Here is a 10,038-nt window from a genome sequence, read left to right as displayed (position 1 = left end):
GATTCTTGAGGTAGAAACATAGATTATTTATTTGAGAGTTTTCCTCTTTTCTATTGTGTGCCTTTAGGGCTATACATTTTCCTCTGAGCATTCCTACAGCTGCATTCCACATATTTTGATTATATTATATAATTCATTTTCATTTAAGTATGTATTTTTAATTTCCTGAGACTTTCTCTTTGAATCATGGATTATTAAGAAGTATATTTCCATTTGTCCCCATATATTTAAAATTTTTCTGTTGCCTTTCTGGTTTTGATTACCAATCTGATTCTATTTTTGTCAGATTGCTTTTCCTCACTCTAGTTGTGGGTTTTTTTTTTTTTTTTTTTTGGTTCTAGGTGTGCTGTGTGATTTGTTTTTTGTATCCTGATCATTTGTCTATTATGTTAGGAGAGTCTGAGTCCTATTTAAATATTTTAATGGGCAGTCACTCTGTTTTAGTTTAGCATGTAAGTTCTTTTCTACTTTGTGGAATATGTGTCTAGTGACAGCTTAATTTTCAGAGCCTTTATGGTATTATTTTGGTCTCCTCGATTTATGTGGTACTGCTGGGATTCCCATGTGCTCCTGCTCATGCTGCCAGAGAGTGAGGAATGAGGAAGATCTTTACTTAGGCTGGAGTGTCTCTCAGTGGGAATCTCTGACCCGTAGGGATGAAGAGGCTTCCTGGGGCCGGCTGCTAGTGGCTGGTTAGCTAGGTCCATCTTGCTAGTTCTGCATGACAAATCTGATGTCTCCGATTGGAGTTCTGATGTTGTCAGACGGTTTCCCGTTTCCGACTGTGGATGGAGTGAGCCTATTCAGGTAGCCTTCTGTTGCTCAGGTGAGATTTGGAAAACACGAGATCTGGGTTGCCTACATTTTGGGATGTGGGGATGTAAGATACCTACTGTGTTACTCTTCTAGTTCTGGAGTCCCAAACCATTTTGCCTTCCTCTTACCACTTTATAGAATTCTCTGTTCATTGTATCTTGCATTCTTAAATGGATATGTAGTTGTGCCCAGAAAGGAAGACCAGGGAAAAATGGGTCTGTGCCATTTTGTCCAGATTAGACCCAAAATCCCTTGTTCCTGTATTTTTAAAAAGCTGTCAGCATTGATTTTTCTTCCATGCCTACAGTTTTCTTGTTCTGGGAAACAGATGGCTGATTCTTCTGTTTATTCCAACAGGGTTAAAGCTCAAAAATGACACTGGAAATGACCCACCTGTATCTCTTCCTACATTAGAGATACAACCATCAGGATGCGAAGTATTAGGAAAGGCCGCAATGAAAGATGCTGAGACAACAGTGGGCAATGAAAATCACGGTGATACATGCAGGGTACGGAAACGACCTCGCAGTCCCGAAGCCCCAGCTCTCGCCAGCCACTTCGTGCCTGGTGACGAACTGCACTGAAACTCTCAAAACGGGCCCTTTCCATGAAACTCAAGGAAATTATCTGAGAGTAGCCAACCTGTTGTTTCACTTTAGACGAAGGAGGGAGCAGAAGGAGGAAATTCTTCATTAGAAACATGAATGATTGACCCTGACCGAAAAGGTAGGAGGCCAGAGGTTGGACTTGTGGGCTGGAGGGAGGCTGTTGCCATGGCATCTACATATCCAGCCCCTAGGTGGCTTGGGGGAGGAAGGGACCCGTGGAAGCCAGCCTGGAAAGCTGCCGAGCAAGGCAGGGTGCACGCAGGCCCTCTGGACAACCTTGTCATATTTACAACCTGGGGACGAGAGGCGACTTCTGGGCATCTCCGAGGGTCAGCCCATCACCTCGGCCCATGGCCCTGGTAATGTCACCTGAACACGGGGAAATGGAGGGAAATGGCCCTGGAGAGGCCCTGAGAAAGCCCTAGAAGAGAGCGGATGCTGGCCCGCTTGTCCTCCACCCCTCGAGAGGCAGCCTGGATGGATGGTTGTGTTCTTGGCCCAAGCCCAGGTCTGTCTCTTTCTCAGCCCTTCACAAGACTTCCTCCTGGCGGGTCTCTGGGACTGCTCTCTGCCTGCTCCTGCTGTCTCTCTTGCTCCTCTCCACCCTCCAAAGCTTTGCATCAGGGGACAGGGAAGAGTGGGAAAGATGTGTTCCTCCCAGCCCTGCCCCATCTCAGCCACGCTCCCTCCACCTCCTATCAGTGCCCTCCTGGTGCCACAGAATGCACTGCTCCAGTCCTGGACAGCCTCCAGCAGCCCCTGTGTCCCAAAGGGATTTAGGAAAGTGGGGGTCTCCTTGAGTGGAGGGCAGCTGTCAGGCTGGGATGGGAGAGCAGATGGAGAAGAGGCTTGTAGGGTAGGCAACAACTGGGGAGACGGGGACATCTCTGGGTGAAGTGGCAACTCTTAAGTCCCCATGTTTTTCTTGCAGGAACTGGTTTTATAGAAAGTGAACCGCCCCTTCCGTGGTTTTGTCCAGAGAGTCAAATCCCTGCCTGGGGCACCCCTGACCCTAGAGTTGCCTGGGGAGCACCCAAGAGAAGGGCCTGACCCCTCGAGGAGAGGCAGGGCCTTCCAGGTGGAGAGCTCGAGGGGAGAGGTGGCCTGGTGATCCAGTACTGGCATGAGGGAGGAAGGATGGAGCTAGAGACACTCTGGTGGAGCAGGTTCTCCCCCCTGCTGAGCTCTGGGAAGGGAGACATTTGCCCTTGTGACATAGATCAGAAGTGGGGGAGCTGAACCTGCCTCTGGGTCTGCACTGCCTACCTGCCCCCCAGTCTCTGGGAGACCTGGCACAGTAGGATGAGGGAGGGGAGCACAGGCTCCCAAGAGATCTAGAGAGAGAGGGAGGCCCGTGGCATGGAAGGTGAGAGCAAGTCACAGGCAAGAACTGGGGGACAGTCTGAGCTGATACGGTCACAGGAGAGATGAGTCTCAGAACCCCCTTTGGGAGCAAGGTCCTTACACACAAACCTCCCCACCCCAACCCAAGCCCCATGCAAGGCTTAACCAGGGGTTCCTTGGTGTCGAGTGGCACAGGTCTCTCAGTTTGGGTGGGGGTGTTGGCTGGCTCCTGGGGCCGAGTGTAATAGGAGGGAAGGGATACAAGTGGGTGGGGTGGAGCTGAGACCCACGCATGACCCCATGTCTCTGTCTCCAGGCTGCCCCTCCTGCTAGGATCACACAGGAGCATCTGCTCTGGATGGGCCTGCAGCGGTCCTGGCTGTGCTGCTGACTGGTGCACCAGAAGCGGCACTGAGGGGAGCCGGGAGAGGCCCTGGCCCTCACCCCCATCCCATATCCACATCTGCCCCCTCACTGATTGCTTGCGGTCCTGGTCCTCAGTTGCTGGGACTAAGAACCACAGCAGCCTGGTTGCCCCTGGGACACAGGGGCTGAGCCTCACACCATGTGCCCTTCTCAGCCACCCAGGGCCCGGCTGAAGAGTTCTGCCTGCCTCACCCCAAGGCCTGAGGCTGCACCCAGGCTACCACATGCGCCCCGCAGATTCCCACAGACGGAAGGGCGCTGATGGCTTCCTCCCTTGTGCCAAGTTGCCTGGAAAGCCCTGGTCCTGGTGGCCCCTCCTCCACCCCAACTGTGTCCCTCCAGGACCACTTCTGGGAGACTGCCAGCCTTTAGATTGCATCCCTGGAGTTCTGAGAGACTGTGACATGGGCTGCAGGGGAGGAGAGGAGCGGAGGACCAGGGGCCTCCTTGGGGCTGATGTGTAAATGTGCCCTTTTCAAGTTTGGATCTCACCCTCTGGGTGACTGGATCCCCAGCCGCAGCCTCTTCCTGGGCCAGCCTGAGAGGACCTGGGGAGGGCACTAGGGAGAGTCTTTACTTAATATGTGCGTGCCTGTGTGTGAATGTGTGTGTGAGTGCGCATGTTGAGTGCATGTGTGAGTGTGGGGATGTGTGTGTGAATTTGCATGTTCATGCATGAGGGCTTGAGTGTGTGAGCGTGGGGATGTGTGTGTGGGTGTACGTGGATGAGTGTATGGGTATGAGTGCAGATGAGTTCACGGATGTGTGTGTGTGTGAAGGTATGGGTGTGCAGGTATGAATATACATGTCAGTGTGCATGTGTGAATGCGTGTGTGTGAGTGTTTATGCACACATGAGTGGCTGTGGGTTGCAGAAGGTGCTGAGCTGTTCAGTGGGTGTGCTCTGGGGGACGGGCATCCTGTCCTCCCCGGGCTCCCAGCTCTGTTGGAGCTGCCTGGGCCCTGGGAGGCCGCTTCCTAAAGTGGAGAAAGTATGTTAGAGATTCAGGGGCCCCAGGCTCAGAGACCCATCATCACCTGCAGAGAATCCCCCCTCCCCATGGGGCTCTGGCTGGGGCTGTCCGCCCCCAAAGGTATTGGCTGTGGGAGGGGCGGGGACACGTCCTCAGCACGTGCTCCTGCCACTATTTTTCTTACTATTTTGATCTTGAGTAGTTTGCTGCTGCTGCTGCTCTCCCACCTCTTCCTCATCTCCTCACTAGGCCTCTGCTGCTCTCCTCTCTGTGTACTTTATTTATTTGCAATCTCTTTTTCAGGCAGTGGAGGTTCTACGCCATCACCGACTTGAATAAGACAGCTTTCCCTTTTCTGTGTGTGATGAACTCTCCACCAGTCAGCGCAGTCTGGTCAGAGAAATGTTCTTGTTTTCAGTGTTGACAAATCTTGTGTCTATCTAAGTTAATAAAAATTATTTGAGTTCAATAAAAAAAATACACAGAGGCCTCTTGTTTCTGGTGTGGTGCCCCCTTGGAGGAGAGGGTCTGTTGGTGAGCTCACCCTACTCTGGTGGCCAGAAGCTGGGGTAGGGGAGCATCCTGAGGGCTATAATTGGGTGGGGTCATGGCAGGAAACCAGTGAATGTTATACTTCATATTAATAGAAAAAAGGGGTAATACATAATCATTCCAAAAGATTTAAAACATGGATTTGGTGAAATTCAATACCCATTCATGATGTTAAAATCTTTTAAGAACATTGAAATTGTTAGGAACTCATTCTTCTGGCAAATAGTCTATAAAAAACCTCAGTGCACATAATATTTAATGGTGAAAGAATGTACCTAATATTGGGAACAATGCATGGTGTCTACTCTTGCCATTTCCATTCATCGTTGTAGTGGAAGCTTGAGCAAATGGAATAAGCCCCCTACCCTGACAAATCCATCTGAATTGGAAAGGAATAAATAAAGCTTTGTTTATTCACAGATCATCCTGTATGGAGAAAATAACAAGTAAAGCACAGACACAAAAAAGCCACTAGACCCATAAACAAATTTAGCAAGGCCAACAGGACACAATATCAACATCAAAATATCGCTTATACTTGTACATACTAGCACCAAAAATCCCAAAAGTGAAATTAAGAAAGCAACTGGATACACAATAGCCTTCAAAAGAATAAAACATTAGGGATAAATCCCATAAAAAATGAATAAGACCTGCAAACTAAAAATTACTTAAAACATTGTAAGACATAGCTGAGAAAATTTATTTTTTTTTATTTTGTTTAAAATTTTATTTTATTTTTAAACTTTACATAATTGTATTGGTTTTGCCAAATATCAAAATGAATCCCCCACAGGTATACATGTGTTCCCTATCCTGAACCCTCCTCCCTCCTCCCTCCCCATACCATCCCTCTGGGTCATCCCAGTGCACTAGCCCCAAGCATCCAGTATCGTGCATCGAACCTGGACTGGCATCTCGTTTCATACATGATATTTTACATGTTTCAACGCCGTTCTCCCAGATCTTCCCACCCTCTCCCTCTCCCACAGAGTCCATAAGACTGTTCTATACATCAGTGTCTCTTTTGCTGTCTCGTACACAGGGTTATTGTTACCCTCTTTCTAAATTCCATATATATGTGTTAGTATACTGTATTGGTGTTTTTCCTTCTGGCTTACTTCACTCTGTATAATAGGCTCCAGTTTCATCCACCTCATTAGAACTGATTCAAATGTATTCTTTTTAATGGCTGAGTAATACTCCATTGTGTATATGTACCACTGCTTTCTTATCCATTCATCTGCTGATGGACATCTAGGTTGCTTCCATGTCCTGGCTGTTATAAACAGTGCTGCGATGAACATTGGGGTACACGTGTCTCTTTCCCTTCTGGTTTCCTCAGTGTGTATGCCCAGCAGTGGGATTGCTGGATCATAGGGCAGTTCTATTTCCAGTTTTTTAAGGAATCTCCACACTGTTGTCCATAGTGGCTGTACTAGTTTGCATTCCCACCAACAGTGTAAGAGGGTTCCCTTTTCTCCACACCCTCTCCAGCATTTATTATTTGTAGACTTTTGGATCGCAGCCATTCTGACTGGTGTGAAATGGTACCTCATAGTGGTTTTGATTTGCATTTCTCTGATAATGAGTGATGTTGAGCATCTTTTCATGTGTTTGTTAGCCATCTGTATGTCTTCTTTGGAGAAATGTCTATTTAGTTCTTTGGCCCATTTTTTGATTGGGTCATTTATTTTTCTGGAGTTGAGCTGTAGGAGTTGCTTGTATATTTTTGAGATTAGTTGTTTGTGAGTTATGGCAACCTTCCCCAAGTTTATCTGTAGATTGAGCCCAATATCTATCAAAATCTCAGCTGAATTTCCTGTAGAAATTGACAAGGTGATCTTAAAATATATGCGGAATATACATTTATATCACCTTAAATAGCCAAAACATTTTGAAAAAGGAAAACAGTTGAAGGATTTATCATACCTATTCCAGAAGTCATAAAGCCACAGTAATCAAAACAGTATGCATTTTGTACAAAGATAGTCACGTAGATCAGTGGAACAGATTGAGAAAGTATGAACAAATCCTTAAATTTATGATGAGATGGGTCTTCTATTATGGCAAAATACACAACAAATGTTGCCATTATAACCATTTTAAAGTATCAAATTCAGTAGCATGAAGTACATCCCCAATATGTAACCATCACCATTATCTAATTCTAGAATATTTCCATCACCACAGATGAGAACACCATGTGCATTGTCAGTCTTCATTACCTCCCTACCCTACTCCTTGGCAAATACAAACAGGCTTTCTGTCTCTATGTATATACTTTTTATGGGTATTTCATACAAATGGAATCATATGATATGTAACCTTTTATACCTGGCTTCTTAGTGTAATATTTTGTAGTTCATTCACATTATGTGTAGTTCATTCACATTATTGTATGTTTCTTTTAATGGGAGAATAATATTCCATTTTATGGATATATGACATTTTATTTATCCAGTCATATGTTTGTGGACATTTGTGTTGTTTCTACCTTTTTGCCATTGTGAATAGGGTTACTATGGACATTCAAGTACAGGTTTTGTTTGAACACCTGATTGCAATTTTGGGGGTCCACAACTAGGAGTAGAATTGCTGGATAACATGTTAATTCTATGTTTAACTAATGGAAGAACTCACCAAACTGTTTTACATAGAGGCTGCACCATTTACAGTCCCACTTAGTAATGTATGATGATTCCACACTCTCCAACAGTTGTTATTTTTCTTTTCTAATTTACGGTTATCCTAGTATGTGTGAAGCAATTTTCATGTGAATTTCCCTAAGGCTAATGATGTGAAATTGGACTTGCTGGTGGCTCAGACAGTAAAGAATCTGCCTGCAGTGCAGGAGACCAGGGTTTGATCCCTAGGTTGGGAAGATCCCCTGGAGAAAGTAATGGCTACCCACTCCGGTATTCTTGCCTGGAGAATTTCATGGACAGAGGAGCCTGGTGGGCTACAGTCCCTGGAATTGCAAAAGAGTTGGACATGACTGAGCAGCTGACACTTTCAACTTTCAATGACATGGAGCATCTGTTCATTTGTTTGGTAGCCATTTACATGTTTTCTTTGCAGAAATATTAGTACTTTGGGATAAATTTGACAAAATTTCTGGAAGACCTGTACACTGAAAATTACAGAAGGAATTAAATACTACAAACATAAATTGATATCTCATGCTCACAGATTTGAACACTCAATATTGCTGGATGGGAGCTCTAGAAAACTGACTTATAAATTCAATGCATTCCCAATGAAGCAACAGTAGGACTTTGAAAATAAATTGACAAAGTGATTCCACCTTTCCATAGAAATACAAAAGGCTAAGGAGAGCCAAAATTTTTGAAAAAGAACAAAGATGCAGGATTTATACTACTTCATTTCAAAACGATATAGATCAACAATAATTCAGTGTGATCTTGGTATAAAGATAGATTTACAGATCAATGGATCAGAACAGAGTTCACAATATACTCAAAACTATATGGAGGATTGCCTTTTTTAAAATTTATTTTAATTGGAGGCTAATTAAGAGGTGGATGAAACTATTATATGGAGTGAAGTAAGTCAGAAAGACTATTGCCTTCTGACTGAGATGTAAATGCAGTACAACAGAGAAAAATAACATTTTCAGCAAAATACTGGAAACATTGGAAAAGCACATCTTTAAAAACAAAAAAACTCACATAACATACAAAAATTAACTAGATATCATGAGACAAAACCAAAATACATGCCACCTGCAAAGTACTGCAGTACTGAGAAGCACTACTCCCTGGAAGCTTGAGGGCCAAGAGGTTGACGTAAGTGAACTGTGTTGTACAAACAAACTAAGGAAGATTCATAATGATGCACCCAAAGCTACACAACTAGTGGGTGGGAGATGCAAGGTAGCAGCCAGGTTTCCTGACTTTCGGCTTAGGCTTTTCTGCACTATTCTGGTCAGTTGCACCCTGTGGCAGATTCCCTCTGATCCCAGAGGACAAGTTCATGCCTTGTTTCTGGGACAAAGCCCCTGTCACATGTCCTTGCATCTAAATCCATGACTTGCGGGACTTCCCTGGAGGTCCAGTAGTTAAGATTTCAGCCTCGGGGGCTCCCCAGGTGGTTCACTTGTTGAGACTCAGCCTGCCAGTGCATGACACGTGGCTTCGATCCCTGGTCCGGGAAGATTCCACTTTGCACGGAGCAACGAAGCTGGGCTCCACAACTGTGGAAGCCCTGGTGCCCTAGGTCCTGTGCTCTGAAACGAGAAGTCAGGGCAATGAGAAGTCTGAACGCTGCAAAAAAGAGTATCCCTGGCTCACCGCAGCTAGAGAAAGGCCCACCACAGCAACAAAGACCCAGCTGCTGCTGCTAAGTCGCTTCAGTTGTGTCCGACTCTGTGCAACCCCATAGGCAGCCTCCCTGTCCCTGGGATTCTTCAGGCAAGAACACTGGAGTGGGTTGCCATTTCCTTTTCCAATGCATGAAAGTGAAAAGTGAAAGTGAAGTCGCTCAGTCATGTCCGACTCTTAGCGACCCCATGGACTGCAACCCACCAGGCTCCTCTATCCATGGGATTCTCCAGGCAAGAGTATTGGAGTGGGGTGCCATTGCCTTCTCCAAAGACCCAGCACAGCCAAAGTAAATATATAAATAAAAAATTATAAAGAACCTATGAACTGATTATGTGGTTCTGATATCCATGTTAGTGGAGCATCACCATCTGCTGGTTGATTCCTTGAACTATATCAGAAAGCCCTTGGGGTGTTGTGTTGCCAAAGGCTTCACCACAGACACAGTCACTGCTGCACAGCCAGTTTTGATAAGGTCAAGAGAAGAAAGAGAAGATAGCTTTGGGGGCACAGGAAGGGAGTGGGGGTGGTGGTGGATGTCAACGTGAGGCTATAGAATCTTGTATAACTCGAAAATATATTTGAGCAGCGTCTTCTACTTGTGGATTCCTTGAACTGCATCAGAAAGGTCCAGGGGAGATGTGTTCCTAAGGCCTCAACAACAGGAACAGTCACCTGAGAAGAGTCAGTTTTGATAAGGGCAAGAGGAGAAAGAGAAGTGAGGTCTTGGGGCACAGCATAGGAGTGGGAGGAGCGGATGTCAATGTGAGGCCGTAGAGCCTAGTGTAACTCAATAACCTACCATCTGCTGGTGGATCTCATGAACTACATCAGAAAGCCCTGGGGATGTGTTGGCCACTCATTTTACATCAATCAATGAACACTGACCAAGGGGAACATTGACCACATGGAAGCAGTCTATCCTCCAGGATAAATCTTTGTTACTGATCAGCTTGATTGAGAGCTGATCAGACGA

The 10,038-nt window shown here is 45.7% G+C and overlaps 3 protein-coding genes across 7 annotated transcripts in view; 2 read left to right on the top strand and 1 right to left on the bottom strand.

Annotated features, from left to right (window-relative positions):
• The window catches only part of LOC113886666 (zinc finger protein 75D-like), a 107,834-nt gene extending 103,348 nt beyond the window's left edge, over positions 1-4,486 (top strand). Inside the window, exon 7 of the transcript XR_003509528.1 lies at positions 4,471-4,486. The gene's annotated coding sequence lies outside the window, so the exon portion shown is untranslated. The remainder of the gene's footprint in view (positions 1-4,470) is intronic.
• Positions 1-4,654, top strand: part of LOC113886665 (zinc finger protein 75D-like) — a 40,947-nt gene extending 36,293 nt beyond the window's left edge. The window contains exons 6-8 of one of the 5 annotated variants that reach the window (XM_027532969.1): positions 1,174-1,325; positions 1,476-1,542; positions 1,950-4,654. In XM_027532969.1, coding sequence (XP_027388770.1) covers positions 1,174-1,325; positions 1,476-1,520 — 197 coding nt within the window. In that variant the 3' untranslated portion in view covers positions 1,521-1,542; positions 1,950-4,654. The remainder of the gene's footprint in view (positions 1-1,173; positions 1,326-1,475; positions 1,543-1,949) is intronic. The other 4 variants (XM_027532972.1, XM_027532971.1, XM_027532973.1 and 1 more) reach the window with 4 other exon arrangements.
• Positions 4,655-7,655: 3,001 nt separating this feature from the next.
• Positions 7,656-10,038, bottom strand: part of ZNF449 (zinc finger protein 449) — a 37,926-nt gene continuing 35,543 nt past the window's right edge. The window contains exon 4 of the mRNA XM_027535091.1: positions 7,656-8,968. Coding sequence (XP_027390892.1) covers positions 8,955-8,968 — 14 coding nt within the window. The 3' untranslated portion in view covers positions 7,656-8,954. The remainder of the gene's footprint in view (positions 8,969-10,038) is intronic.

This window comes from Bos indicus x Bos taurus, chromosome X (assembly GCF_003369695.1).
Source record: "Bos indicus x Bos taurus breed Angus x Brahman F1 hybrid chromosome X, Bos_hybrid_MaternalHap_v2.0, whole genome shotgun sequence".
NCBI lineage: Eukaryota > Metazoa > Chordata > Mammalia > Artiodactyla > Bovidae > Bos > Bos indicus x Bos taurus.
This window is presented reverse-complemented; position numbering and strand designations above follow the sequence as displayed.